The sequence below is a fragment of the Loxodonta africana genome, chromosome 16, assembly GCF_030014295.1.
Source record: "Loxodonta africana isolate mLoxAfr1 chromosome 16, mLoxAfr1.hap2, whole genome shotgun sequence".
NCBI classification, from domain to species: Eukaryota; Metazoa; Chordata; class Mammalia; order Proboscidea; family Elephantidae; genus Loxodonta; species Loxodonta africana.
In genome coordinates this window covers 57411474-57438697 of record NC_087357.1, presented here as the reverse complement: position 1 = coordinate 57438697, position 27224 = coordinate 57411474, and the positions used below count along the sequence as shown (strand labels likewise).

At 40.1% G+C, this 27224-nt stretch overlaps 1 protein-coding gene across 1 annotated transcript in view; it reads left to right on the top strand.

The window, feature by feature from the left end:
• Window positions 1-27224, top strand: part of CCDC6 (coiled-coil domain containing 6) — a 125162-nt gene that overhangs the window by 71743 nt on the left and 26195 nt on the right. Inside the window, exons 3-5 of the mRNA XM_003409276.4 lie at window positions 6931-7059; window positions 23225-23328; window positions 25800-25960. Coding sequence (XP_003409324.1) covers window positions 6931-7059; window positions 23225-23328; window positions 25800-25960 — 394 coding nt within the window. The remainder of the gene's footprint in view (window positions 1-6930; window positions 7060-23224; window positions 23329-25799; window positions 25961-27224) is intronic.

The window sequence follows — 27224 nt, the reverse complement described above, 5'->3', positions numbered from 1 at the left end:
TCTCTGTTCTACAGTCTCTTTGACAGCTTCTTTCTGTATAACTTAACATCCGCGTTATAATGATCATATCTATTCATTTGTTATTCTGTCAGCTTTTTAATGACATCTTTTATACTTACCCAGCTGTTTTGCTCATCCGGAGGCTTAGTTTAGAGAGGAACGGTTCACACAAAGTTAGGATTTTTTCATTTATTCAATTGATATTTGCATATGTAGTGTTTTCTAGATCCTTTGGAATACAGATTTAAGGAAGACCTGACCACCATCCTTCACAGTTCTTGAAGTCCTCTAAAGGTGATCGAGAATGCACCCACGTGCTAGAAGGCAGCAGCCCATGTCAGGGTTAAAGGCAAAAGCTTTGAAGCCAGAGACCTAGGTTGGAACTCTGGATCTCCTCCTCACCCACTGTATGACTTTGGGTAGGTCACCTAACCTCTGTAAGCTGTGGTTTCCTCTTTCATAAACTGCAGGTGATAATAACATCTCCCATGGAGTTACAAAAATGAAGTGCATTGGCAGACATTAAATATTTGGTACATAATAAACACCCCAAAGTGCTCAGTGCTTTTAGAAGTAACTAATAGAAAGGAGAGCCCTGTGGTTAAGTGCTTGGCTGTTAACCAAAAGGTGGACAGTTCGAACCCACCAGCCACTCTGAAGGATAAAGATATGGCAGTCTGCTTCGTAAAGATTTACAGCCTTGGAAACCCTACAGGCAGTTCTACTCTGTCATACAGGGTCTTTATGAGTCAGAATCAACTGAATGCCAGTGGGTTTGGGTTTTTGAGTAGAAAGGATGTGAAGAATGCCATGAAATAATCACTGAAATGCCAGAGCAAGTGGACGCGTTATGCCAAGGGTATGTGGGAATGCACTGTAGTGAATGTCTTATGAGCCATTCTCCCAGTTTCTCTAAGTTGGAGTGAGGGATTCAGACACTCTAGGCAGAGATAGGGAGGCAGGAAGTGGGCAGCAGTGTCTGAAATCAGTGGACTCTGACTAGCAGGGGCTGCAGTCCAGAAGCCCTGAGACTAGAATGACCTTTCAGCAGTCTTTGGCCAGGATGGTGGGTCTTACTTTTTTACTCTAGTTTTTAGAAAAAGACATGAGCTATGCTTTTGATTGTGGTTACCACCATTCTCTGTGCTTAACCTCATCCACTCTTTGCACTCAGCTTGGGCCTAGAAGGCATTTACCTTTGCAAACCTTGGACTAGCACTTGGGCTGTGTGAAAATAGCGCAAGGAAGGGATGAAAAGCTTGCATAGAGATTGGATTGTGGAAGGACTGGAATGTTGTGCCAAGGGGTTTAGACTTAATCTGTAGGTGGTAGGGTGCCATCGAAAGATTTTGAGCAGGGCAGCAAGGACTAGTCTGCTAGGTGGATCTCTACTGGATTTAGGGAGATCAACTAGGAGGCTCTGACGGTGGCCCAGTTAAGAGCAAAGAAAGACCTGAACTAGATTGGAGCCATGAGCACAGAAAGAAGGGAGTGTGCTATTATGGAGGCAGACTTGATAGAGTTTGGCAACCGATTAGATTTGAGGTGTTGGATGACTCCCCCACCCCCCCGCCCCGAACTCTCAGCCTGGGTGACTGAGAAGAGTGGTGTAGTAACAGAAATAGAGGAGGAGGTGGGAATAAGTGATGGGCCCAAGAGTCGTTTATTTAGTGTTTAGTGAGGGAGGAGTCTGACTTTCTGCCACAGCTGCTCAGTAGAGCAAACAGTTGGTTCTTGAGAGACTCCTGATACTCTGAGAGACATAGTTGAACTTCCTTTCAAAGCTTGTATTAGTTACTTGGTAGGTTTTTGACAGTTGAATGACATAATGCAGTTAGTGACCTGTGGTGGCCTTTACTTCGTCCAACGCAGGCAGCTCTAGCCTTTGGTTTACCAGTTGCCATTGAGTCTGTTCTGACTCATGGCAACCCCGTATGTGTCAGAGTAGAACTGCGCTCCATAGGGTTTTGAGGGGCTGATTTTTCCACAGTAGACTACCAGAACTTTCTTTTGGGGCTCCCCTGGGTGAACTTGAACTGCCAACTTTTCAGTTAGCAGCTGAGTACAGGCATACCCTAGCCTTTGGTACCAAACCAAAAACCAAACCCAGTGCTGTCGAGTCGATTCCGACTCATAGTGACCCTATAGGACAGAGTAGAACTGCCCTATAGAGTTTCCAAGGGGCGCCTGGTGGTTTCGAACTGCTGACCCTTTGGTTAGCAGCCGTAGCACTTAACCACTATGCCACCAGGGTTTCCTAGCCCTTGGTATTGCCAGTAAACCAAGGGTGTCAGCTGAGGGGTTGTGAGAAATACACAGAGAAAAAATAATAGTGTTGACTAATGAAGACAGAGGTGGGGGCATCTTCGGTTTATTCTTAAACTGTGTTGAGAAAGCTAGGTCCTGGGGCTGGTGGCCAGAAGGCTCGCCTCATTTGGCTTGGGCTAGATTGACCACAAACCCAGAACTGCAGATTCATTCTCCTTGCAGCCTGGGATTTGGCAAACCCATTGCGTGCTAGGTGGACAGGCTTGTTCAACAGACAACATAATGTGCACCTATTATGGCTTTTCGAGATAGTTCTGTCAAGTAAACAGTTCCTCTGCCTCTACCTCAGAATTTTGCTGGGAATAAAAAGTCATTTGGTGAAGAGTTTTTCAGTCTTTTATATCAGGTTCCTGGTTCACTGAAGTGCTTCCAGAAAGCCTTTGTAAATTATAAGGACAACAATTATTGCTAATCGAGTGATGCTTAAAGCTAGCCTGCTTTAGATCAAATTAATGCTTCACTTGTGTTTTTAACATGCTGGAAGTTTGCTTTGGGGCCACATATACAGTCAGTAGATACAGTAAGATAATGCTCAAGTTTTAGTACTTAAAATTTATAGGTCTATAGTTGTATCTTTGCTCATGACTTTTTCAGTTATATTAGTATGTTTTTAATGCTGAAACTTAGGGAACAAACCTTTATTTATATAGCCCTAATTCTCTTGAAAAATGTGACCAATGTGACCTGCTGGTAGATCATCTGTTGGAATGCTGTGTGATTCCAGTTTTATAAGGATTTTTTTTTGTAGTGTTAACAGTATGGTGCACAAATAAGGGTTATAATACTACTCCATAATCTTTGTGATTGACTTTATAAAAAGTATACGTACAAAGATTCCAATTAAAAAAATTTTTAATCTTCCTAAATGTTTTGCTTTAGATATTATCTAAGGCAAACACGAGTTTCATTTCAAACACACTTCTTGCCAGAATACTCCTTAGAAGCACGGATGGCAAGACTACAGCTCACATACTTTGGACATGTTATTAGGGGGGACTAGTCCCTGGAGAAGGACATCATGCTTGGTAGAGGGTTAACAAAAAGGAAGACCCTCAACAAGATGGTTGTCACAGTGGCTGCAACAATGGGCTCAAGCATAACAACGATTTTGAGAATTGCACAGGACCGGGCAGTGTTTCCTTCTGTTGTACATAGGGTCGCTATGAGTCAGCACCCACTTGATTGACAATTTATTTCCTCGTTTGAATTATTTTTACAGTAATTCAGAATCACTGACCTTATTGGGAGTTTTAAAATTGCTTAATTAGTGTTATTTTAAGACTTGGAATTAGAAATTTAAAATCATGCCTTGAATTTTATGCCTATTTTGAAGACACTACTCAGAGACGAAACTGGAGTTTATTTTTGATAGCTAACACTAAGCTTTAAAGTTGTTACGTTTGTGGCATCTGTTTAAAAGCAGAATCCAGCCCAGGAGTTCTGATTTTTTCCCAGGCAAACTGGTAGTCCAGGTGACACTATAGTTATTAGTTCCTGAACATTTCACCCCTTTCTTCTGCCTCACTCCCCTCTCCCTCCACCTCCTTCTCTTCCCTGCCCTCTTTTGCCTTCTTGCCCTTGTAGATCTTAACCTTCAGCTTAGGCTTTTTTGTTTTGTTTTGGTGATTGTCAGTATTTCTCTCTGTGCTTATCTTCTTGTTGACGGTTCTCTTTGTTCCAAGGAAAAACCATATTCTCTGTTTGTATTCCTAGTGTTCCGTTCAGAAACGCCACCTCCTGCTTCCTAATTGCCATGTCATCTGAGAGGTGGCAGAGCAAAGCAAGCAGCAAAGCCATTGGTTTTAGCTCTCTGTTTTGGGGGTGGTGAAAACTATGAATCTTTGGCAAATGGAATTAGATCTTGGGAAAGGCTTAATGTTCCTTAAATGGGTTAGTGTAACCCAGGGACCTTACTTGAGTTATGATAGTGATGACTTTACCACCAAAATTCTCCTTAGGGTATAGCTCTTCAGAGGAAAAAGCCTCTTAAAATTGAGAGCTCTTCTAGACTTTATTACTAGTTAATGTCTATCCTTAAAGGAAATAACCTAATCAGATACTGATGTTGCAAGACCGTATGTCCAAATACGAATATCTTTCTGCAAGTTAATGAGAGCCTTACGCTTTCTCAGGTTAACATTCTGTGACAAACACCGCTTGGTGGAGAGAGATTTTTTCAAAGTTAGATTGCATCCTTTATTGTTTTAACTTACCTCAGGGCAGAACTATGCCATTGTGTTTTTTTTTTTTCAGGGCAGAAGCATAAAACATAAAAAAAAAAAAAAAGGGAGATCTTTCCAACTAAAATGACAGCAATTGAAAACACATTGGTGAAAACACAGCTACTATTTTAAAAATTTATATAAATGATTTCAAGGTTTTAAGACTCCAAAGTTCATCATTTCTCTAAAATCAGTTGATACCACCTAAGCTTAGTGTTCATAAACTGTTTTAGGGCAAGGATAATGTCATAACTATAGATTTCACCTACTACTAGCATAGTTCCTACAGATAGAAGACACACAACACATGTTTATTGAATAAAAGTGATATATAAAGATGTACCTTTTTTTTTGCTGGGTTTTTTTTTTTTTTTTTTCTCTCCCCTTATAAGTGATAGGGGTCTTGTTGAGGTCTTCTATGTCTAAAATGCTCAGGACTTTTCTTGTTCTCCGTCCATTCCTTAGTTCTTTTCTTTACTGCTTGGTTTTTGCCGAACCTGAGTTTTAAAGGGATAGCTAAAAATACTTGTCACTGTAAGCACCTCCACACACCCGCTTTTTTCCTGGGTACCTGGAAGGTTGACCAGCCCTTTTTGGAGCTGCACATCAAAAACAGTCGGAGGGAAAATAGCAGCTGTTTAGTTAACATTTTCAGTGTTGGAAGACTGTATTAAATTTAAAACTTTTTTTTTCCTTAACCGTGGAGTATGTGTTTTTAGAAGAGTGGAAATTGTGTCAAATGTGGAAGGGGGGTTTGTGTAGCCATTTTGAGGTTGATGAGGCCCAGCTATGCTTTCTGAGTTGCCATTGCACCACATGGAGGGTTTACAAAGTGACACAGCATCCCCTGGGGGGGAGCACACATGGCTTATTTATTTGACTTATTTATTTATTTTTTTCGTTTAATCATTTGACTTTCCAAATATGAAGGGTGCATGAGGCGCCAGTGGGTAGAAGAGTCTGAAGTTGACCCCTGTCAAGTATGCTCAGTGATACAGTGAAGAGAGTTCAGCTTTGGGGTTCAGACCGGAGTGTGGATCCCAAACTCTTCTGTTTTCCAGCGGTATTAATAACCTATTGTGTCACGTGTGAAATGAGGGTGGGAGTCCTGGGTGGCACAAACAGTTCAGCTTATAACTGATAGGTTGGGGGTTTGAATCCACCCAGAGGCTCCTTGGAAGACAAGCCTGACGATCTGCTTTTGAAAGGTCCCAGCCTTGACAATCCTGTAAGCCCAGTTCTACACTGTAAGACATGGAGCTACCATGAGCCAGAACTAACTTGATGGCAGCCAGTTTGGTTTTTTGGTTTTTAAAATGGGAGCAATCACACCTGCTTCAGTGAATGTAAAGAACTTTGTGTAATAACCTGGAGAAATGGGCTTGTTTTGTAGGTTAAATTAGGAAGCATTGTCATCTTAGACCAAAAAGTCAAACTCTGTGTGCGTCATTATTTTTAACAGCTTTCACCTAGCCTTTCCTTGTTTCTGAAAACATTGAGCCCTGTGGCTATCATTCCTCAACCACCATTATGGATCGATCCCACCCCACACCAGTGCCATTGATAGAACCTCTAATTTAGAGCGCTAGAAACAACACACGGGTATTAATGAGAACTGCAGGTTCACCCATGTCCAGCGGAGTTTCTTTTTTACCTTTTTTTGGCTTACGAAGGTAAAAGTAATTAAAAAAAAAAAAAATCCCTCGTAACTGCATGCGTCCACATAACCTTATCTTTTAATTGCATAAATAAGAGGTTTTTCTCCTTGATTTTTAGGGAAGGTGTAGGAGGTGTGATATAGGATCTCATTATGGAAAGGTAATTAGTTGCACTGATTTCGGCCAAGGCGTGCTTGCTAGACGTTGTGAAATAGCGTCCTAAATAATGTACTAAGTGTATTTTGTGATTGTGACATCGCCTGCCTCCCTACATACATTATGTAAATCTAAATAAACTGCAATTCATCTAATAAAAACTGACAGTGTGAAATTTCTGTTTTTTAATTTATTAATTTTTATGTCTGTGGTATAAAACTTAAAAGGTACAAAAGGGTTTATGTGGAAAAGGAAATTTCTTTCTTTACCTCATTCCCCAGCTTCCCAATTCCTTCCTATGGAGGCATCCACTTTTGTGTCTCTTGAAATTGAAATCTCGGTTCGTGACTCAATACCTACATGTATTTGTCCTACGATCTTTGGTTCTGTGTTCCAGGAACCAGTTAGGAGCAGATTGGTAGGTATATGCTTGGCTATACGAGCAGCAATGAGTAACGTCACCTTAGTGATGGTGCCTCTTAATCAGTGTGACCAGCTTTGGAGTGAGCGTTACTGTGGCTTTTGAGCGTCTTGATTTCCACGTCTGTGTTTCTTTCATTTTCCAGTTGCAGCATGAGAAGGCTGAGCTGGAACAGCACCTTGAACAGGAGCAGGAATTTCAGGTCAACAAACTGATGAAGAAAATTAAAAAACTGGAGAACGATACCATCTCTAAGCAGCTTACATTAGAGCAGGTAAGCATCGATCGCTCTCCCTCAAATTATTAACCGACCTGTTCTTTCCAGCTTGAAGATGCCCTGAGGACTATGAGTGAGGCATATTTTTCAGCGTTTTGTCCCTGCAGTGGCACTTTCCCCTCTGAAGTAAGCATCCGCGGGTTTACATAGCACCTGCTCACTCTCTTGCACGCTGTTTCTTTTTTTAACCGCAATTAACAAAGTGTCAGGAGATGTGTTGTTATGTACTGATTTATAGCAGGAAATGTTAGGTTCCTTTCACAAAGCAAAGGGGGAAGGATACGTTTTTAACCACAGGATAGTTTCTATGAAATTTCCTGAGGTGGTGTTTCTGTGGAACGAAAGCTGTCCTCTCCAGAGTTCTTCAAAATAACCAGTTAGCTTTTTTATTTTTTGAATTATTAGCAACCTCAGTGGTTAAGCACTTGGCTGCTAACTGAAAGGTCGATGGTTTGAACCCGCTGGTTACTCTGTGGGAGAAAGATGTGGTAGTCTGCATCTATAAACACTACAGCCTTGGAAACTCTATAGGACAGTTCTGCTGTGTCCTGTAGAGTTGCTATGAGTTGGAATTGACTAGATGGCAACAGGTTTTTGGTATATGGACCTTGTGTTATCCAGGTAGACTTGTTATATAGATACGGAGTTGGAGATTTGGTTCTGCCTTCTGAGTCAGCCACTAACCAGTTGTATGACCTTGGATTAACTTCGTTGACTTCTCTGGGCCCAGATGCTCCATTTGTAAATAGAGCAGGACAGATCTAAATCAGGAATGGCAAACTTAAACCATAATAGATGCACAATCCCTTTGTCCATTGCCCTTGACAGATGTTGGTATTTGATTACAGTACTTGCCTTGGGAGTCCAGGCTGGGCCTCACACCATTACTCACACATGGGCAGTGTTATCAGTCCATCCAAGTTGTTGTGCCAGACAAAAAAAAGTACCTGCTGTTCCTGGCGTAGGTGTTCCCTGAGGCGTTTTCCATCTCTGAGGTCCTAAAGTTTTATTTTCCCTAAGATAAATTATAAGAGACTGCCCGGAGTATACTGCTACCTGGGTTCCCATGTAAAATTCAGTGTATTGATTATGATTTTCCAGCTTTTTGTAATTTAGATTCTGATTGTCATTATGATGATTTGGCTAAGCTCTTCACGCTAAAGTGGTCTGGTTCACCTCAACTTTAACGTCTTGGTTGCATATCTTAGTCCATGCTGACTGGTCCTTAAGTTATCCTCAGGTCCTCTCTAGTTTCAGTATTTTACCTGAGAATGAAATGATGGTGGGAATATGAGGTTTGAGGGGAAGTCAGGGTTGGTTTTAATCTAATACTAATTGACCCTTGTTTTTTGTGTTGTTCTCATGCATGCCTATAGGGAGAATGTTACTTAGTTTTCCAAGGCTATGTATGAATGGTGGCCCTAAGTTTTTCTTCTAGGGGGGAGAAAAAAACCCAAAAACATAAGTTTTCAAAGGTTAGCTATTTTATACACATTCAGAGAAATCTATTCTTACCATTTATCTTCAGAATTTGATGTAATATCTACTTTTAGGAGAGTTCTTTCCCCACAGTTTAAAGGCATTTTGTTCCGAGTTTCTCCTATTTAATTCCCAGGACAGTCAACAGCTCCCGTTCTGTTTAAGTTAAAACTTCGAACATTCTTTGGGATTGTTTAAATATCTGACACACCAAGTATTTGCTATTCGTACTTGTTAATCAAGAGTTAATCATGTGACCAAGTGAAATTGTCATAGTTGGTGTTGTGAGAACTTCACTTGTTTGCCACCTTCATGGTGATGATTGTCAGTGTTTTTAAACAGCTTCTCTGTCTCATTTGTTCTCTGGCTCCTAAGGAGACTAGAGACAGACCGTGACCCCCAGGTTTAGCTATGGCCACAAGGTGGAGATAGTTGCTTAGTGTCAGAGAGAGAAGGCCGTCTGATCTGCTGCACGGTCTTGACTAAAGGCCCTTTGGGGGCTTCACAAGCTGAACTTCTTGAAAATGAAGTCCAAGACTTACCTTCCCTACACCAAATGAATGACTTAACTTTTTATATTCGGACCTCAACATTAAAGAGTGAATTTTCACAATGGAATATGTGCATTGTAAAGTCCTCTGCTAGGAGTAAACCTCATATCCAGAATATCAAATCCATATAGTAATAAAAATGGAGAAATTCAGCATTGTTATAAAGTTTTTTTTTTTCCTTCTACTTTGGGTTATTAAGTTTTGGGCATTTAACTCTGTTTTCTTTAGCCGTAAATAATTTTTTGGAAGTGTTTAGAGGGATTTGTTTTTCCTGTAGTTGAAATAAATATCTTCTGCACTTCTGTGGATATGATCTCTCTTGTGGTCAACTCTTGGGATTGTCAGCTGTAGCATATTATAGTATGGGAGTCCCTGGGTGGCACAAATGGTTAAGCGCTTGACTACTAGCCTAAAGGTTGGCAGTTCGAATCCACTCAGAGGTGCCTTGGAAGACAGGCCTCGTGATCTCTTCCTGAAAGGTCTTATGGAAAACCATATGGAGCTGCTGTACTCTGCACATGTGGGGTCACCATGAGTCGGAATCGACTCCATGGCAATGCTATACATTGTAATAATTTATATATCTTTGTTCTTCTATCTTACAATAAACTTTTTAACCCTGTAAGTTATTTGAGGGCTATCACTGTGTATATCTTGTGCACCACACATGTACTATTGTGTACACATGTACCGTGGCATTGTTGGAACAGTTAAGCCTGGATTTGGACTGGTAACTGGAGAGCAGTCATTTGTATTTTAGAAGGCAGCACAGTGTCATGTTCAGGGCCTGGGCGCTAGAGTCTAAAGGAGCCAGGTGTGAACCTGTTTTCTCTGCTTAATATCTTAGCCCCTCTCCTTTTTTTGTTCTTTTTCTTATTTTGTAATGATTTTATTGAGATAGTTCACCCATTTAAAACATTCAATTCATTGGTTTTTAGTATATGCACAGAGTTGTGTAAGCATCACCACAATCAATTTTAGAACATTTTTATCACCTCAAAAAGAAACCGTGTGCCCTTCGGCTGTCGTTCCTCAATCCTTCTATTCCCCCTCAGCCCTAAGCAACCACTAATATACTTTTGGCCTCTGTAAAGTTGCCCGTTCTGGACATTGCATTTAAGTGGAATCATATAATACGTGGTCTTTTGTGACAGGCTTCTTTTCACTTAAACCATATTTTCAAGGTTCATTCATGTCGTAGCATGTATCAAGACTTCATTCCTTTTAATGGCTGACTAATACTTCATTGTATGCCTGTACCACATTTGTTTATCCATTTGTCAGTTGATGGACATTTGGGTTGTTTCCACATTTTGATGATTATGAATAATAATGGTATGAACGCCCATGTATAACTTTTCGTGTGGACATATGTTTTCATTTCTCTTAGTTATATCCTTAGGAGTAGAATTGCTGGGTCACATGGTTACTCTGTTTAACTTTTTGAGGAATTGCTAGACTGTTTTCCAAAGCCACTGCACCATTTTACATTCCCGACAGCAGTGTATGAGGTTTTGGATTCTCCACATTCTCACCAAAATTTATTATCTGACTCTGGTATAGCCATCCTAGTGTGTGGAGGGGCAGAGGTGGTTCAGGGGTCGAATTCTTGCCTTCCACACAGGAGACCTGGGTTTGATTCCTGGCGAGTGCACCTCACCCGAAGCCACCAGCTGTCTGTCTGCAGAGGCTTGCGTTTTGCTGTGCTGCTGAACAGGTTTCAGCGGAGCTTCCAGACTAAGGTGGACTAGGAGAAAAAACCTGGTCATCTACTTCCGAAAATCAGCCAGTGAAAACCCTAAGGAGCACAATGGTTCAGTCTGCAAACAATCATGGGGATGGCACAACATCAGGCAGCTTTTAGTTCGGTTTTGCATGGGGTTGCCATGAGTCGGAAGCCAACTCAGTGGCAGCTAACACCACCACCACCGACAGTTGTGTGTGGAGTGGTATCTCATTGTGGTTTTGACTTTCACTTGTTTGATGACTAATGATACTGAGCATTTTTTCATATGCCTATTGGCCATTTGCATAGCTTCTTTGGAGAAATGTCTATCAAGATCCTTTGCCCACTTTTAAATTGGGTTGTTTGTCTTTTTATTGTTTAGTTTTGGGAGTTCTTTGTATAGTCTAGATAAAAGTTCTTAATCAGATATATGATTTACAAATATTTTCTCCCATCCTTTTGGTTGTCTTTTCATTTTCTTCGTAGCAAAAGCTTTTAATTTTGATGAAGTCTAACTTAGCAGTGTTCTCTTTCATTGCTTTTGTTTTTGGTGTCATATCTAAGAATCCTTTGCTAAACTAAAAGTTGTGAAGATTTACCCCTATGTTTTCTTCTAAAAGTTTTATCTCTTACATTTAGGTCTTTGATTCATTTAGATTTAATTTTCATTTATGGTCTAAGGTGGGATCCACTTCATTCTGGTTTTTTTTTTTTTTTTGGTGGCTATCTAGTTGTCCCAGCCAGTTGAGCCTCAGTTTCCTCATTCATAAGTGGAAATAATAGCAAACCTATGGCAGGTACAATGAATGAAAGAGAGTGTAAGGTAATTCGCGTAGTGCCTGGTGCATAATTATTCAACATGGGGTAGCTGCCACTTTCGTTTTAAAAATCATCCATATTTTGGAAGGCCTTCTGCCAGGGATTTGTGTTGGTTTTTATGTGTTCATTTTGAAGCTCTAGCTTGGATTGCAGTGCTTTTCTAAGTAGGCATCTCCCTGTTTTCTGTAAGAAGAACTTAACTAGGTTTGCGACTCAGTCTTGGGCTCCTTCCAGAGTAGCCCCCAGTTAACTAATGCACTGGAAAGCTTTCGTTTTAAGTTCATCTCACCTAAAGACAGGCCTTCTACATGAACACTTTAATTAATCAAACAGCTTTTATTTTTCTCTTAGACCTAGAAACTGGGATCGTTTCTTTTTTCAAATAGGGGATGTTAGCAGCTTGTTTTTCAAGCTCTCTGAGCTACAAATAGGTTCTGTTGGTGTTTTTCAGTGTGTGAATTCATAGAATTCTGGAGCTGGAAGGCCATGCTGTGGGGAAGAATATTTGTTCTTGTCCCCAGACGCTAGTGGTTGCTTAAAATTCAAACCCGTTTCCATCGAGTCAATTCCAACCCATAGCAACCCTATAGGACAGAGTAGAACTGCCCCATGGGGTTTCCAGGGAGCAACTGATGGATTTGAACTGTTGACCTTTTGGTTAGCAGCCTGAGCTCTTAACCACTGTGCTCCTGGGGCTCCTGTGGTTAGGCCAGGAGGTAATATGTGCACATTCAGAAACTGCTTCCAGAATGGGACAGTAATAGCCTCTTGCTCCTATTTCCATCTGCAAAACTTGGTGCAGAGAAGTAAGTGTGGTGGGACTTGGTGCTTGGTGATAGACCAGTTGGGCCTGCAAGTGGCCCAGTGTTTTTCAATGCTCCTTTTACACAAATGGAAACCCAGAGAGATCAAGAGGCCTTCCTGAAGTCACACAGCTGAGGAGTAGCAGATGGGGGCCTTTTGGTTCTGCGCCTGGTCTTCTTTCCTTAGACCCAACTGGCTCCATAGCTTTTGCAGAAATAAAGGCAGTGTTATCTTCCTTCTGTACATCAGGAAACTCTCCTTTCCTGTGCAAACAGCCTGTGTTTGTTTTTCAGCATTTATTTTAGTTACCCTTTTGACACTTATCTTGCATTTTAGGTGCTTAACTCCTAAAGACAATTTTATTAAGCAAATGTTTAAAAAACAAAAATGTTCAAAATAAGATAAAGCTGTGAGGTCTTTGTGGCCCGTGGTATTTGTCTAATGAACTAGATTAGTCTAGTCAACATGACTTTTGTGCCATTAAGGGCTCTTTTTAAAAGAACACTGGTGGCTACTGTAAACTCTTGTTTGAAGGTTTTTGCTCAAACATGGTCGCTGCATGTTTCTTAGTATTCACATATTCTTAGATGACGTAAAAACATTTAGAACTTTGGATTTTTTCTTAGTGGCAAGAAAGCTTGATCTGAATGATGTTTTCTGCCCCTTAGGGAGGATTTTCCTTAATTATTTGGTGAAGGGTAAGCAGCATCAAGAGGTACACATTAGCTTATTTATTAAATGACGTTCAGCTCAGTGGATTTGAGTGCCTTCTGTCCACATGGCTCAGAAGATTATCTTGTGGGAAAGATGAAAGTGGTGGCCGTATAACATGTGAACTAGATACTAAAGCATATTAAGTAGTACACTAGAAAACTAATGGAATATCCAGAGTGTAGGTTTCCTAGTTACGCCTGGAATTTGGTATGTATTTTCTAGCCCGAGTTGGCCCCTGAAAGTACTGACACCGTATCTAAAGGTTGGATTTATGTTTGGTAGCTGGCTTTTTTTTTTTTTTTTTAAGCTGGCTTAGTTTCTTAGTGCTGCTATAACAGAAATACTACAAGTGAGTGGCTTTAATAAACAAAGTTAGTTTCAAGCAGTTTAGGAGGCTAGAAATCTGAGTTTAGGGCACTGGCTCTAGGGGAAGGCACTCTGCTCTGGGGGAAAATCCTCGTCTCTTTCAGCTTTTCTTTCTTAGCGATCTCCATGGGACATCAGTCTTCTCCCATCTGTGCTTCCTTGTTTCTGCGCCTAATCGGTTCTTTCATATCTCAAAAATGGTTGGCCTAAGACATACACTACACAGATATGGTCTCATTAATGTAACAAAGAAAGCTCTATTCCCAAATGGAATTACATCTACAGGTGTAGGGGTTAGGATTTATAACACATATTTTTGGGGGACACAGTTCAATCTATAATACTAGGATAATTTTAGCATCCACTTATCATGACAATGTCTTAGCCCATGTAGTTTAGAGGAAGTCTTCCCTGGGTTCGAATCTCCCTTTCCTCTGAAATAAGTGGCATGACCTCAGGCAAGAAATTTAATCCCTTTTGTGATAAAAGGCAGGCTATCTAATTCTAATACCTAGTTCATAGGTTTGTTCTGAGGGTTAATCTTCTCAATGAATCACTCAGTGAATATTGCAGTTCTTTCATTTCTCTGATGCAGAGTTGTTCAAAGTGGGAACTACATAGTCAATAATAAGTTTACATGGTAAACTGATGGTAACTGATGTTTTTGTAAATAATATATATATATGACTGAAACAAGTTTCATGAAACAATACTTACACGCTTTGCACTGATTTTGGTTCACTCCTACTTAATTAAAAAAGACGTACATATTAGTGGCTACTAGGAGCTGAAAGGGAGGGAGGAAATGGGGAATTATTGCTTAAAGGTACTGAGTTTCTCTTTGAGGTGATGGAAAACTTTTGGAAATGGATAGTGGTAATGGTGATAGTGGTGAGTCACAGCATGGTGAATGTAACTAATGTTACTGAATTGTCTGCTTAAAAATGGTTAAAATGGAAAGAAAATGCTTTGTGGGTATTTTATCATAATAAAATTAAAAATGAGAAATGCAAGTCATGACCGACTGAGGACCCGCAGTTTGAAAAGCATGCTCTGACGTGAAGAGTGCTTTCTTGCCTCCGGACCTTTATGGATCTGTTCTCTCTGTGTGAAGTATTTTCTCCCTCCTGTGTTTCATCCCTGTTCAAGACTTCCTGACTTCCCTCCTCCAGTCAGTGAGATGTCTATGCTATCATGTCAACGGAGCCCTGGTCACTGTGAGCCGTAATCTACTTGATGGCAGTGGGTTTGGGTTGTTGTTTTTTTTTTTTTTTTTTTACGTAAGGAATTGGGATGAATGTAGTAATGACTTTAGAAAGGAATGATTCCTTTTATCAAGAAAACATCCATTTTGGATAAAGCATGTCAAGAGATATTTCCCTAATGTTATTTTTTTAAACTTACTTGAGATAATAGACTGATGTTAGCAGCTAATGTGATACTGTATTTGCGATAGTTGTAGATGGGATTTCTTTCCCAAGGACTTCTGTTACACTCTCGAAGCAGAAAAAGAATTTGCACCCGATGCTTTGAAACTTGTTTTCCATCAATGATAATGATCCGGTAAGAGGATCTGTTAGAATTATGAACCCGATAGTTAAATCTGAGTGAAGTTTAATAGGGTGAAAAATTTGGCAATACCCAAATGGAGAAGATTTGCCGCTGGCATACACACCCTGGAGATCCTTGTGTCGCTGATATCTTTGTGTAATATATTGTATTGATGTCAGAGTGATGAAAGCGTAAGTCCAGACCACTGAAACCTGAGTAATTATATCTGTGTCTATTTCAAAAAACATTATTTTTCAACATTATCGAATAGAAGTAAAATTTACTGAACTGGTAAACTGTTGAAACAGTGTCAGTAGAGTGTGATATTAATATTATTCTGAAGTTATATCACTTTCAAAGAACTAATCTAATTTTAAGATTAGGTTAGGAACATAAGTTTCGAGACAAAAAAGAGTGTAGGCTTTAGTAAAAAAGGTTAGCTGTGGGCTATCTGGAAAATTTACTCACCTAGAACACAGATTTCTCGGAGTCTCCCAGATAACTAAGGTTTCACTGCCATTTATCTTTCTGGGAGTTGATTAGCACATTCTGTATTTTCTATGCATAAATTTATACCCTAAATTAATGGATGTACTGTAGTTCAAATTATATTAGAAAACTCAGTTTTGAAAATTAGATTTCTTAAAATGTTTTCTATTACAAAAGTATTAAATGTTCATTAGAAAACATGGAAGGGGCAGGAAAAATAGGAAGATAAATTGCTACCAGTATTTTATCTAAGGAGCAAACCATATTTATCTTATGATACAACTCTTCGATTTTTTTCACCTTTTATTTCTTTTTCCTCTGTCAGTGTGTTTCTGATACACATAGATAAATTTCTTTTCAACTATAATTTTGACCTCCTAGACTTGAAAAAAAGGACCCTGGTGGTGTAGTGGTTAAGCCTTCAGCTGCTAACTGAAAGGTCAGTGATTTGAAACCACCAGCTACTCCGTGGGAGAAAGATGTGGCATCCTGCTTCCACAAAGATTACAGCCTTAGAAACCCTATGGGGCAGTTCTGCTCTGTTCTACAGGGTTGCTATGAGTCGGAATCTACTCGATGGCAATGGGTTTAGACTTGAAAATGTCTGAGCTTTCTCCCTTTTCCTCTTGCTCTTTACCGACAGACGTCCCTCGTCACCTTGTGTGGTCAGCATTGTACGAGCCACGGTGATGACCTAGAACTTGTTCTGAATTCTGAAACCAGTAGCAGCTTGATTAATCACATAGGCACCTTGGGGGCTCTGTGATCTATGAACACCTGTCTTAACTCATCTGTAGTACAAACTGGCTGCTTGACTTCTCTTAAAAAAATATTTTCCAGAAGGCAAGGGTCAGATCTCTTCTAGCCTAGGAGGAGAATTGCCAGGGCTGAGCAAGACTCCACTGATGATGACCCGAGCAGACGCCAGCAGAGGCAGTGCTGAGGTTTGACTTTTTGTCTGTGTTGTTTTAATTCGTGAGGGCCCTATCATGGAGCGAGGACCATTGTGCATTGTTTTCAACTATTTCCATGTCAGTTTCACATGGTATGTTTTGATAATAGCCTCTTAAGAATCCTATTAATGACTTCTTTACAAACTATATGTAAAACCTTGATTAACTCAAATACATTTTATTGCCTTTGCTCTTGTGGTAGAAACAGAACTGTGTTCATTTTCTGACTGTGATTTAGTCATTTTCCAGATATTATACTTAATTTTTCCAGGTGATCTTGATGACCCTAGGGTCAGCCTTCTGAACATTTGAACAACTAATGGTATTATGTAATGAATTAATAAGAGATTGGGCTGAACTATTAATGACCTTTGGAGTCCCTGGATGGTGTGTATGGTTAAAGTGCTCAGCTGCTAATTGAAAGACTGGAAGTTCGAATCCACCTAGAGGTGCCTCAGAGGAAAGGCCCGGTGATCTGCTTTCCCACAATCAGCCACTGTGGAGCACAGTTCTACTCAGGAGTTAGAGTTGACTCATGGCAGCTGTTTTTTGTTTTGTTTTCTTTTTTAATGACCTTTAGACATAGACGGTTTTGACCATAGAAAGTTTTTTTGGGGGGGGCAGGGGCTTAGGGGGGCGCAGGTTTTTAATCCCCAGCAGCTGCTTGTTTTCTTAAGATTTGCCCCTCTCTGTTTAAAAAAAAATCTGGTCAACTGAGAGTTTGGTTAACGCAGGTCTCAGGGTGCTGGGCTGTTTCTTTTTTAACCATTAGGGACATTTCTTGTAATGTTACCGTTTTTACTATATCTGTGTTCTATTTATATGGTAGCTGTTACTTTGTGGGCTTTCACTTCCTGTAGTATGCTTAGCCCTGGTGGTGCAGTGGTTAAGCATTAGGCAATTAATCAAAAGGTTGGAAGTTCGAATCTACCAGCCACTCCTTGGAAACCCTATGGGGCAGTTCTCCTCTGTCCTATAGGGTCTTTATGAGTTGGATTAACTTGACAGCAATGGATTTGGGTCTTTTTTTTTTTTTTTTTTAGTATGCTTGGACTAGTGAGTGTTAGCTTTCTGACACATAGTTTTTAAGTCAGATGTTTCATTTCAAAACATATTTTCCCATAGAAGCCATGACAAAATAGTGTTTAGACTAAAACCTTCTAAAGTTGTTTGAAAAAGTACACTAAAATCTCTCAGAATCCTATAGCTGATCACAATAGTCAAGCTAAAGCTCTCATCAGACTTTTTTGCCAACCGTTCCTTTTCCCTGCCACCACCTCAGCATCATAGCCATTAACCCCGTGTGTGTCAGAGTAGAGCTGTGCTCCATAGGGGTTTCAGTGGCTGATTTTTCCAGAATTAGATCACCAGACCTTTCTTGTGAGGTGTCCCTGGGTGAACTCGAGCCTCCAACCTTTCAGTCAGCAGCTGAGTGTGTTAACCATTTGCACCACCCAGGGCCTCCCTCCTCAGCATCATAATCCCCTTTAAATGGAAAATACAGTGAGAAAGAAATATGATAGTATTGGAGCCTATCTTTTGGCTTCACCTGCTTTTCCTGCTATTTTGGTGGTGCTCAGTGTCTGTTGAGAAGACAGCTAGGAGGGGCTGTGAATTCAGATGAGGCCAGCTGTATTTTTTTACACTGTTTATCCATTGGAGGAATACTGTTTGGGGAACATGATAAAGAACTCCTGATTTGATGTTAATTAACCTGCAATGAGAGAGCTAAAGAATATGGCAGTCCATTGAACTGACTTAATTACAAAGCAGCCTTTGAAATGAATACTGTATAAACCAGGTATATTCATTCGTGCTCAGTGCTCGCAGAACAAGCATGGTCAGAAGGGGCTTGGGTTAGCCTGAAACTTTGAAGTTTCATGACGGATGGGTGAGTGCCTGCTGCATGAACTTAGAATAAAGAGAGTGATCAGATATTTCTAGGAGGGAGATGGGCAAGACTATTATAGATAGACACCACTTTAACAAAAGCAATGTGTCACTGGGCTAATGTTTCCATTTCAAGCAAGAATTATTGACTTACTGCCCTAGAAACTCAACATATACAGTCAGGGTTGAGGACTGATCGATGATCAGGACAACCCCAAGCACTGAAAATCTGCTTCTGTCTGAATGGGCAGTACTGGTGTATTTGATGTGGGATTAGGTGGGCAGCGGGTGGGAGGGCGATAAAGAATGTAAGGGTTGGGGGGAATTAATCAGGTGGCTTAACATGGTTTCCTCCAGTTTTGCTGCCCTTTAATGTCAGTGAGAGTTCCTCAGCAATGCTGAGAAGTTGAGATTTTTCAAAATGAAAAAACAAGACAAGATATTCAGCTCTTTCTAAGGCTAAAGATAATGTTGGCTTCTATAGGACTGGCAGCCAATGTCATGAAATACTAAAGAATCCAGTCCAGTTGAACTGGGGTCTGCTGTGTGTTATCAGCTTCATGAAAATATGTCAGTAGAGCAAATTGGGACAGCAAACCTAAGCTTCACAGCCAGGGAGCCCTGGATTGCTAAGGTGAGCCGTAAATTGGTAGCTGGTCAGCTCCACCAACAGGTGCTAACAAGAATCTGAGATTCATGTACATATTCAGGCCACGTTTTCCTGCTCTCCTGTCTCTTTCCTTATGCTCTCTCGCTCAAACTCCCGAAGGTATCCTTCATTGCCCATCATCATCTGCCCCCTACTCTGCCACCTCCACGTAATGCTGGCAAGGGAAATCAGCTCACAAAGTGTAACATAATTTACCTCAACTCCTGTTTTCCCTCAAGGCCTTCTGCCCAGCTCTTTTGGCTGTGACGGTGGCGAATATCCATTCCTATTTGGGTGGTATCCCTTTGCCCAAGTCACATCATCTCTTAGGCCAGTGCTTTCCTCATCTCTAAAATGAAAGTTCAATTTAGATGATCCCTTTTGCTGTGTCTAGCTCTAAATGTCTGTGACTGAAGACAAGTGTCATCTTGAGATTGGGTGGTTCTGGAAGGGACCTCAGAGATCATTTAGGCCCACCTTCTCATTTCACACATGCGGTCTTTGAGGCCCAGGGCAATCATGTGCCTAGTAAATTACACATGGGCAAAGACAGCTTCGTCTTGATTTTGCACATCAGAATTACTGCTTAGCATCTGAGTTGGAGCAGACCCTAGGCTGCTAACAGCAACAAACAACAACTTCAAAATTAAAAGCACTTTTAAGTAATGAAAAGTAATTGGGCACCAGTTTCTCTGCCAGACATCCTACAAAAAGGTGCCTTGCCTCATTTCTCTTGCTTACCAAGCATCTCCTCTAATACTTTTAGCTTTTAGTTAAACACTGGAATAGGATCCTGAAAGGGTGAAAGCATTGGATTTTTTTTTTCTTCAAAGAAATGGCTGGGAATTGTACTTCAAAGGTTGGCCAAAAATGTGTTGAGCACAGAGAAGCACAGAGTTCAACAGGGTTTCTATGAGGTGTTCCAGAATTTTTCCTCATGGCTGCAGGGAGGAGCTGTTTAACATTCTGAGGAACGTTTGAGAGTTAGCCTGCTCCCAGCTTTTCGGCACAGAGTGCTTCTGGCTTCTTCTAACCTTCTCCTTCCCTTTTTCACTTCAACTGTTCTTCAGAGTCACATTCTGTTGTACAAAGAAAGTATTTTGAAGCTGTACTGTTAGTTGACTATGTGATCTTGGCTCATTTACTTGTCAAATAAGCTCTTTGATAATTATGGGTGGCCTGTTATATGCCAGGCACTGTTTCAGACACTGAGGATACACCAGTGACCAAAACAGTGAAACCCCTTACCTCGGGGAGCTTACATTCTAGCAAGCTAAGCAGAAGTAAAGCAGGTATTCAGGATGATGATCACAGTAGCTGTCATGGATTGAATTGTGCCCCCCCCGCAAATATATGTTAACTAGTCAGTGATTCCCAGTATTGTGTGATAGTCCACTGTTTTGATAGTCCACTGTTTTGTTATCCGATGTGTTTTACTGTATGTTGTAAGTCCTACTTCTGTGATGTTAATGAGGTGGGATTAGTGGCAGTTATGTTAGTAGGGCAGGACTTAATCTACAAGATTAGATTTTGTTTTAAGCCAATCTCTTCTGGGATATAAAAGAGAGAAGTGAGCAGAGAGACATGGGGACCTCATTACCACCAAGAAAGAAGCACTGGGAGCATAGCATTTTCCTTTGGACCAGGGTTACCTGTGCTGAGAAGCTCCTCCTAGTCTAGGGGAAGATTGAGGACCTTCCTTCAGAGCCGACAGAGAGAGGGAAAGAGCCTTCTGGAGGTTGATACCCTGAATTTGGCCTTCTAGTCTACTAGACTGTGAGAGAATAAATTTCTCTTTGTTAAAGCCGTCTGGTTGTGGTATTTCTGTTATAGCAGCACTACATAACTAAGACAGTAGCCAATAAGTATTGAGCACTTACTAAGTGCCAGTCAGTTATCAGTGTTTTGCATGGCTAAGACATTTAATGCTCACAATAACCATATGAGACGAACATTATCTTTATCCCTCATTTTACAGATGATGAAATTATTTCTAGTAATTTTCCAGACATCTCCACCTAGAGATGCGTGGAGCTGGGATTTGAACCCAGGTGTTTGGCTGAAGGTCTGTGATCATAACCACCCTATTCTGCTGCCTTTCTGAGACAGAAGTATAATTCACAGGGAGTCTATTGGCTGGTGCTTTGCAAATGTACCTAATTTTCAAATTGAGAGTTGTTTCTAAAGCTATTATTGTGGTATTGGGAGGAGAAAAGGAAAACTTAGAGATTTATGTTGTCAGATGAGAATATTTTCCCCATATATTCTGAAGCTTTCCCTCGCCCTCAACTTAGGAGTGATCATTTATTATCTTTACATCATTTCTTCCCAGGTCTTGATTGTTTAGGTCCCAAGACAACTGATTTTGTACCTACTTGTTGTGGCTTAGATGAGGAACGAGTAGCTGCTTGCCTTTGTAGAGCTCTCCTATGCTGCTTGTGTGATTGATTACAGGCAGGCCTTCTACCCTCTTTGGGTTCCTTAAGGACCCTGAGGGGATGCAACATACTAATCATTTCTAGGGATTGGAATTTCTGCTGCTTTTGCATGAAGACTAAACTGTGAGAGATGTTGCAGAAAGAGGAATTTCATTTTGGTGTAACAAAAATAAAACTGCACAGGTCACAACATGAATGAGCTTCAGAAACATGCTGAGCAAAAGATGTCAGTCAGAAAAGGACAGATATTGTATATCTCGTTTATATGAAATAAGCAAATATATAGAAATCAAGGATTGCTAGTGGATACCAGGGGCGGGAGGGAGGGGGATAGGGGAGTTTTTGCTTAGGGGACATTGAGGCTACATTAATGGGGGTTGGAATGATTTGCAAAAAGTTAGCGAGGATGGTTGTACAACTTGAAGTGTATAATCCATGTTATTGAATTGTACATGACAAAATTGTTGAGATGGCTTGTGTTTTGTTATGTATATTTTCACAATAAAATAAAACTGCACTCTAAATGTTGTTTTCCGATGTTTGATGCTTTGTTTAAAAGACTATATTTTTACATAGTATTGGGCCAGCCTTACTGTATATATACAAGGGACCTTTGATCAAAGAGAAACTTGCCCATATGACCCACTAGGGACATGTGAAATCTGCCACTCTGGCATCTTTGCAGCTGTGTAATTAATAATTTGTTGACCTAACAATTTGTTAAACATTTAAGAAGGTAAATTGCCATTGGTCGAAGAAGCAGTCTGGGGACAGTAACATAGCCATTCCCTGTTTTATAATTTCCTTTTACAATTACTTATATTTCAAATATATAGACAAGTATAGAAAATGATATAATACTATGCAACACTATAAAATATATTTATCATTGTACTTAGTCTCACAGTCCTATTTTTCTTCATATCGCTTTTTCATCCTCTACCAAAGTTTATAATTAACTTTCTTCGTTTGCTCTCTTGACCCCACTAGAACGTAAGTTCCGTGAAAGTGGAAATTCCTAATTCCTTGCCTCTCCCGTATGTACGTCCTTATTTATCTACTGCTTGGCATTGTTCTCAGATTTTATTCAATATTGCCGAGTACTGATTGATTAAATGAGTTTTTCCATGTTTGCTTCTTTTTATGAAATAGAATGCAGTTTGGAGTTCCCTCCCCAAATCAAATTTCCCCTCTTCTTTACTCCTCCTCCCGAGGTAACCAGTACTGTGAGTTGGTTGTTTGTAATTGTCATGCATCTTTCTATATTTTAGTACGTTTTTATGTGCATACATTAACCAGTAATAGAATTGTTTTTAGGTGCTTAAGAGGTATAAAAATGTCATATCCTTTCTGGTTTGATGTGGAACATTTGACTAAATGTAGGACTGAGGAGACAAACCAGGATACATTTTGATATGACTGGCGAACAGAAGTTCCCCAGATCCTCTTCAAGGAAGTTGCTCCATATGTCTTGAATAAATGCGGAAACAAGAAGTGTGATTCATGTACCAGACGACAATTAAGCATTAACATCTAAGAACAAATGAATCTATCTCGGTTTTCTCAATTAAAACTTAGGAACTAGATGCGGTTAATGTGTCCTGTGCCAGAAAATTGGTCATTTCTTTGCAGTTTTCTCTAAGTGAGGAGGTCCTAATTGTTCAGTCAAAAAATCTAATTACCAGAGTTTAAGTGGCTTAAGATTCTCAGTAAAACTTTTTTTTTCTCTTTAGTTGAGACGAGAGAAGATTGACCTTGAAAATACATTGGAACAAGAACAAGAAGCGCTAGTTAATCGTCTCTGGAAAAGGATGGATAAACTGGAAGCTGAAAAGCGGTTTGTTTAGTCTTACTGTTCCACGTTGGGGGGTGTGTGTGCGTGTATCTGTCTAGGGTACTGTTCTGGATGTGACTGTGGGATAATAACAAATGAACAACGGGACGTTTTAATTCCTCGCTTGATGCACGTCATTTTAATTTGCTAATGGAAAAAGAATGTTGGAAGGGTTCTGGAATATTCCCATATTGGCTGCTTCTTTTTTCTTCTCTGTCTTACTATCCCAGAAGGATTTCTTTTTCATTTGATGTTACAAACCTATGATGAAATTAGTCATAGGTGCTATTGTTTACCTTTAAATTGTTCTGAAAGATAGCAGCAGTTTTAACTTCCACCTTATTGAACTGGCTTCCTCAGTTGTTTTCCAAAGTATTTAGGATGTACTACGTTAATTATTACATATCCCTGAAATTTACTTCATTAGGGAGTATTTTAGTCATCTAGTGCTGCTGTAACAGAAATACCACAAGTGGGTGGCTTTATCAAAGAGAAGTTTATTCCCTCACAGTCCAGTAAGCTAGAAGTCTGAATTCAGGGCACCAGCTCCAGGGGAAGGCTTTCTCTCTGTCAGCTCTGGAGGAAGGTCCTTGTCATCAGTCTTCCTTTGGCCTGGGAGCTTCTCAGTGCAGGAACCTCGGGTCCCAAGAATGTGCTCTGCTCCCAGCACTGCTTTCTTGGTGGTATGAGGTCCCCATGTCTGTCTGCTCATTTTTCTCTTTTATATCTCAAAAGAGATTGGCTTAAGACACTAACTCTGTAGATCTCATCAGTATAACTGCCATTAATCCATCTAATTATATCATAGTGATAGGGAAATCACATCACATGACAAAATTATAGACAATCATACAATACTGGGAATCGTGACCTAGCCAAGTTGACAGATATTTTGGGGGGACACAGTTCAATCCATGACAGGAAGCTTGAGACTTTAATAGAAAATTTGCTATGTATTTGTTTTTAGAACTCTTTGTAAAGAAATACTTGCACATATTTAAAATTAAGATTCTTTGAATTAAATATATATATGTGGATGTGAAATGTCATTCAGTTCAACAAGCAAATATTTCTTGAATCCCTTTGTGCAAGGTACTATCAGATCCTTATTTTAAAGCATGGTATGCTTTGGAAGTGGTGGGGCAAGACTTTTAAGAGTGGCAGGCAGGTTCTGTATGTGGAATGTCTGTATGGGTGAAAGGGTGAGTTTCGTGAAAATGTGTATTCATCTGCTTACCAAAGTTTTTGTGCTTGTTAAGCAAAGTCCTGCCTTAAGTGTTTGGTTTAGATGAATGTCGATAAATTCTTTTGAGTGCATCTCTAGATCTGTAAAATACAGACACATGTCATATAGCTTGGAGAGCAGTGAAAATTAGAGCTATATCTACAGGGGAATATTCGAGCCATCAGCTAGGCTTTGCATTACTATAGTGGTAGTAATAATAGAATTATGAAAAATTATTTAGTAAAATAAATACAGAAACCGCTATAATATTTAACCTATCGGTTTTTTCGGTAATGGCAGGCTTGGAGGTAATTCACAGTTTGGCCTTGGGTAAACTCAGAGGTAAAGAGTTAAAAACAAAACAAAAGAACCTGACAGCTTATAGAAGGTACCAGAGATCTGTTCCTTTGCAGAATGCTGTTGGAGGCCTTACCTATATTAGTATCAAATTATCAGGTTGAAGAATATGAAGCTGTCATTTTGTAGGTCAAAAGCTGCTGGGCATCAGCAGTTTCATGTGATTAAACCTAATACTGACAATTGGTACCATCTTCTCTCCCAGAGTGATTTCTGCTATGGCCAGAAGCAAAAGGCCCTCAGTCCATGCTCCCGGGACCTGTTTTACAAGAGGGAGCTTTAGACGTAGAGCCTCTTCTCTCACCATAATGACTAAATCTTTATGACTCCAACATCCAGCCTCTAAGGACATTCACAGTAAACAAAAACCAAACCAGTTGCCATTGAGTTTTTAATGGCTTTTCCGAGGCCTTCCTTCCAAGGCACCTTTGGGTGGACTTGAATCACACACTGCTGAGTTGGTAGCCAAGCACATAACTCCTTGCACCCCAGGGACTCTGACATTCACAGTAGGTAGTTCATAAGTTCCAGCCAAAGGTGTTGAGAGAAATTCTTTGCCCTAAAACCAACATGCTGAACATTTACTCAGCAGATAATTCTGAGAGCCTACTGAATACCAGGGATAATAGTCAGAACCAAATATTAAATGCACAATTAACAGTGGTAATATAAAGGCAAAAAAAAAAAAGCGTCAATCTTTTAACTGCCTTTTGATCCGAGATACCAGGTAAGGGCAACCAGAAATTGATATAAAATAGGAAGAGGACTTAAGCTGCCTCGTGGATTCTGGCAATTAGCAGGAGCTTGCTTTTAAAACAAACTCTCCAGCTTATATTTTATCTTTTAACAGCAAACAGTTTTTTTATTGTCCGAATTTTTCTTTTCAATGAAGAATCCTGCAGGAGAAATTAGACCAGCCCGTCTCTGCTCCACCATCACCCAGAGATATCTCCATGGAGATTGACTCTCCAGAAAACATGATGCGCCACATCAGATTTTTAAAGAATGAAGTGGAGAGGCTGAAGAAGCAACTACGAGCTGCTCAGTTACAGCGTATGTAACCCCTGGTTTCACTGGTCTTGTGTTGTAGAATTAATAAATTCACCAGAGGCGGGGTATTTCTGATATTTACCTTTGACTTTGCATTAATCAAGTCAGCGTTGTATTTTATCACAGATTACATGTTTACATAAATCTGTATATCCTGTCATAATTTGTGTTGTTGTAAGCCACCAAGTTTATAATAATTTGTTACAGCGGCTCTAGGAAACTAATACACTGTATTTTTTAAAGGTTACATAGGTAATCTTTTTTTTTCCAAACAAAAGGCCTCACATATTTATTACTGAATCCACTTTTTTAATGCAGAAGCATTAAAACAAAAGAAGAAACCAGAATTTTCCCAACACAACGTGTTTCATTATTCAGACAGTGGTAGAATTTTCAGCTTGATATGGTAAGATGCTAGTGAACTTGATGGAGCACAAATATATGTGCCATCACTTGTACAGCTCTTATAGACCCAGCTTAGTTCTTCTCCAGTGTCTCTTCTTGGAGTCGTCCTTGAATTTTATTACCAGTTTTCATTCAAATCCATTGGAGAGTGAGACAATTCTGCTTTTGTTTCTTGGCCCGGGATCTCTTGATCTGAAAGTCTTGTGAGAAGACATGGTGGGGATGGAAGTTGGCTGCACACAGGACAGTGGCAGAGAAAAGGAGAGGGACTCCACAGAGGAGCTCCATGCATCGTCCCAGATGCACCACTGGACTAGAACGTGCCATGCCCTTCAGAGAAGAAAATGTAAAGAAAAGAACTACTGACAGCTTAAAAGTATATTCTGCCTGATCCAGCAGTTCCACTTCCTGGAATTTATCCTGAAGGTGTCCTTGGACAGGTGTCAAATCTGTGTACAGAGATTTTTTTTTTTTGGCATTTTTTTGTTGAGGTAAAATTAACCATTAACAATTTTCAAGTGTCTAATTCAGTGGCATTTAGTACAACCATCGCCTCTTTTTAGCTTCAAGACATTTTCATCACCCAGAAAGAAACCCTGTACCCAATAAACAGCCTTGAAGTAAATGATTTTATTATCATTGAAGTAGATGTTGTATTATAGTAGGGCAGGGCAAATCATTTAGAATACTTTCAGAATGTAATTCAGATAACGTCAGGAGGCTCCAAAGATCAGAGGTAATATTTAATATCCCCGCCCCGCCCCCATGCTCATCTCTAGGCCCATGCTAACAGGAACATTGCAGGAGCCTTCAGTGTACTTTTGGGGAATTAAAGCAGAGAATAGAATGTTTACGTTCTTGA